The 4,313-nt window shown below is 36.1% G+C and overlaps 1 protein-coding gene across 1 annotated transcript; it reads right to left on the bottom strand.

Moving 5' to 3' along the window:
- Positions 1-595: 595 nt before the first annotated feature.
- On the bottom strand, positions 596-3,920 carry LOC112696571 (ACT domain-containing protein ACR10). Its single transcript, XM_025749391.3, has 6 exons — positions 3,277-3,920; positions 2,967-3,188; positions 2,442-2,547; positions 1,718-2,054; positions 1,287-1,571; positions 596-1,152 (listed from the first exon to the last, which is right to left on the bottom strand). Exons 1-6 carry the CDS (start codon positions 3,428-3,430, stop codon positions 1,015-1,017), a joined length of 1,242 nt encoding a protein of 413 aa, XP_025605176.1. The 5' UTR covers positions 3,431-3,920; the 3' UTR covers positions 596-1,014.
- Positions 3,921-4,313: the final 393 nt, after the last annotated feature.

The raw sequence follows: 4,313 nt of genomic DNA, 5'->3' as shown, positions 1-4,313 counted from the left end.
CAAAATATCGGACATTGTATATAATTTGTGCTGACGTTTCTTTACTTGCAATTAATATCTCCAATATGAAATCAGTGAGCAAACAATGCCAAAGACTGAAAACGTGTGCTAAAAAGATATTAGCAGCAAATGAAACAATGTCTAGGGACCGTTGAACATGTAACTACAAACAAACTATAATTATAATGATTTGATGTAACATAGTGTTCCATTTGACGTCCGTGGAGGGGACATCTGGTGTAGGCTTCAGTTAAAGCAACCTACCAATAAATTAATTAGTGAGTAAAAATAAAGAATTATATTATTTCTAATTAGTTTTTATTCAATATGGACAATTTGCGGGTCAAAGTCAGTGACTATATAGCTCATAAAATTTTATGTTACAGATGGCAGCAAAGTATTGAGAGTCTTTTTCTTTCCAATAATCACGCAAGAAACAATGTTTACGACGTTTTAATTCCATCAATCTTGTCGCTGCTACTTTCTTTGTTGTTGAATTTGGGAACTTCTGCCACTATACAGTTTACACTACTTTACAGTGTTACTCTTCAATTTGAAGCACAATGAATAAGATAAATGTATAAAACAGAATATATATATATAACAACTTTACAATATTTTAATTTCATTTATAATATGGTCTGACTAGTACACCTTGCTTTTCTCATTTCTATTTACAGATCAAGTTAGAATACTACAGTCTACAGAAACATAAGCTCTAAAATATAGAACAAAATAAAACGATTTGCAGCAAAGATATTTTACAGTTGCATCTGTTACAGTCTCCATCCGTTTCATACCAACAAGTTGTTTCACTTTTCTTGTACACTCATAAATGAATGCATATATACAAATTGCATTCAAATACATTGATTTATGAATGTACCAGAAAAGTTATAACGACTTATCAATATGAAAATGACAGGTTACTTAGCAGGTTTGCTGTGAGATTAATAGGGTTGTTATCTGTATGGGCACCAATCCATTCAAAAGGGAACAATGCCCAACCACGGATCACTCCCAGCCCATCAACATATTCCATACACCTTTCTCAATCTTGTTCCTTGGAAGTGGCGATCCCTCCCCTTCATCCAGCAAGATTCTATAAACTTCCCATTCCCGGTCTCCAATTGCATGTCTTCCGATTTCAGCCTGTCAAAGTAATCAGTTATCAGTCAGAAAATTGGCATGCTGCAAATGATCAATGCAAGAACTTGGGAAGGGGGATGTGAAAATTTTGAACTAAAAGATAGGAAGCAATGACACAGCATAGATTTGATCATTACCGAAAAGATGCATATGCCTAGCATTTTAAGTGCAAGAGTAATATCATGAAACACAAGAGGCCGTCCCTTGTCGGACAACTCCACGGGGTTTGCGACCAGTAGCTCCGTATCAGGGCCCCTGCTCACAACAGTGACTTTGAGAGGACGGAGTAGCTCGGTCCTAAGGCGAGCAGACAAAGACTTCTGCTTGCTCGAGTCGACTATCTTTTTGCCATCGGCTTGCATGATGAACAAGTCAAGCTCACATTTTCCTCTAGGTTTTGTCATGAAGCGTCCATAAGAAATCTGTTAAAGTGACAAAGCACTGTTCAAGTAACATGCCGAGGGAGAAGAATATGTACTTTTTGCAATTCATATATAATAACCTGTATCACTTCAACCAAAATCGGGTGTTTGGAATGTTGTATCATTTATGTTTCAAATGGCTATACCTGAATATTATAGTCCTTCAGAGTTCTCATGATGTCATAAAGAAGACCTTTGTGATCTTGGCACATAATTTGGACAAGTGTGTGGGAAGGACTCAGCAAATTGTCCATAACAATGGAGATAGAATCTGATGTGAAAACCCCACCTCGACCAGGATCGGGCAATTCCAAATTGAATATATCTTCTGTGATGGCAGTTGGAAGAAATGAGGATGCTTGAGAGCAAGCAGCAATTTCTGGACCAACCAATTCAATTTCAATCGAAATTAACGCATCCTTCAAAGTATCTGTCAACTGTTGAATCGTGTCGTCCCTTCTTTTTGGTGTATGCAGAAGTTCCCTGATATATACACAATTAAGGAGTAAGCTAGCTAATACCAGCTGGAACTGTCATCAAAATTGTCTGCTATAAAAGTTTTGCAAAACAAAACTTCACAACATGATTAGCTCACTTCCTTGGAAAACCAAAAATCTATTTATAAGAATGGGATAGGGTAACTACCAGGACAGCCATAGTTCATCACAATATTTTACTTAGCTACCTTATTAGCAGCACTCAAGTTCCTTGTATGTTTTAATAAAAGAGTACTTCACAATGGTACACCAAATCCTGTCTTAGTAAATAGACTAAGAAACTCGAGTTGAAATAAACAAACAATTAGGGGGTACTCAATCACAATTCACATGGCAAGCCTGTTCCAAGAATACTAAAAACAGAAATGTAGACCTTGTGTCGGTGATGAAAAACAGATCCATCACTTTGCCGTCAGGTGTAGTAGATACCTTCACCTTCTTTATGGTTAACTCTAGCTCACAAAGAACCTCTGTAACATCTGTCCAAACAATAAAAGAGATTCAATTAGTCTATTTCCTCAAGAATCAATGATGGTGTAAAAAAAAAAAAAAAAAAAAAGAAAAAACTAGATAACTTCTAATCAATATACACAATGGAATTTTAGAATTGGAAATATTTTAGACTATAACAACATCACTTGCCAATCTAAACCTGTGAGTTTACATTCCTTTTAGCATGCTTTTCACAACAATCAAACATAACTCTTAGTGTCTAGGATAGAAAATATAGAAAACACCGAAATAGAGGAAATTTTGTCCTAGGACAGAGATATTTTGCATGTTTCTGTATCTATTTGCTTCTCCTGAAAAGTCAAAACAATTTTAGAGAGTTACCAATTTACAAATTAACAAATAGGGTTTCCAAAAAAGGAAGAGGGGAGGGGGGTCCCTAACTTACCATGCAAAAGGCCTCTACGATCATGGCAACAAAACTTCAAGAGGAAGACATCAGGGGGCTTCGGTGGTTGCTGCAACTCAGAGCGGTAATATGAGATTCCAGAGGCAGAGGAGCAAGAAGGGCATGCCCCAATTAGCCTCTTCTTCAACAAACTCCACCTTGTCTTCTCTCTCCCCACCACCCACAACACTATGTAGCACCATTTCCCATCCGTTGAAACATCTTCCAATATTCCATCAAAACAAAAAAGTGTTATGCCTAAATGACCATGCTTGAAGTGTGCATACATAGTGAAAAATTGGGGGCTTACCTCCTCGCACAATGCTAAGACCAAAGAAGAGAATGATGCGGCACAGATCACAACCAAGACCAGTCTTGTCAGGGCAATTCACGGTTATGACGGTTGGGCCACCTTCTTTGTCTGGCTGCCTTATGATCACCACATCGTCCTGTAATATTCCCATCTTCTTCTTCTTCTTCTCCTCTCTAATCCAACGCTATTTTCTAATCTTTCAGGAGTAGTGGTGATTCTTCTGCTGATGTTAAAAGGGTTTTTAATTTTAGTGTGATATACGGGTACTATTACTATTGGTACTGTCCGAGTAGAAGATGAAGAAGAAGAGAGAACAGAGAACTGCAACTGCAACTTTTCTCTCTCTGTCTCTCACTTCGGCTTCACACTGCTGTTCATTGCTGAATCCTCTTCCATATTATTATTATTTTTTTTTTGGTTTCGGATTTATGGAAGGACTGCTGGGTTTGTTTGTTGCGGTAAACGATATATCGTCAAAAGAGATAGAGGATGAGACACGAGTGGCACTGGGATTCTGAATTTAGTAATTTACTGATTAACCGAACCCAACCACCCAACCGAACTGTTCCCCCTATCCCCATGAAGAAAAGAAGAAAAAGTGGATAATGCAATTACAAATTTCCAATTATCATCTTGCATCCATATTAAAATAGCATTTGATCTTCTTAATAATGTTGATGTCAAAAGTTATCAGAATCAATATTGTTTGATATAAAAAAATATTTGCTTTGGCTAAAATAAATAAAAAAACTGATTGATATGGCTCTTAAAAAATAAATTGATTATTTTTAATTAAACTAATTATGTGAATATATAAATATTTATCATTTATATTTTCAAATAAAAATAAATCTGAATATCTTCATGTGAGTTTCTATTAAATGCAACTAGAAATGTAATGTATAATCAACTAGCACTATGAAATTGTTACGGACATTAGAAGCCCATATACTGGTCCAAAGAATGCTACGACCCATATAACTAAAAAGTAAAAAGATAGCAAACATACATTATCAATATTTCAAATTCGTAGC

The sequence above is a fragment of the Arachis hypogaea genome, chromosome 6 (assembly GCF_003086295.3).
Source record: "Arachis hypogaea cultivar Tifrunner chromosome 6, arahy.Tifrunner.gnm2.J5K5, whole genome shotgun sequence".
Taxonomy (NCBI): Eukaryota; Viridiplantae; Streptophyta; class Magnoliopsida; order Fabales; family Fabaceae; genus Arachis; species Arachis hypogaea.
The sequence above is the reverse complement of the archived record's forward strand: the minus strand, read 5'-3'. Positions and strand labels throughout refer to the sequence as shown.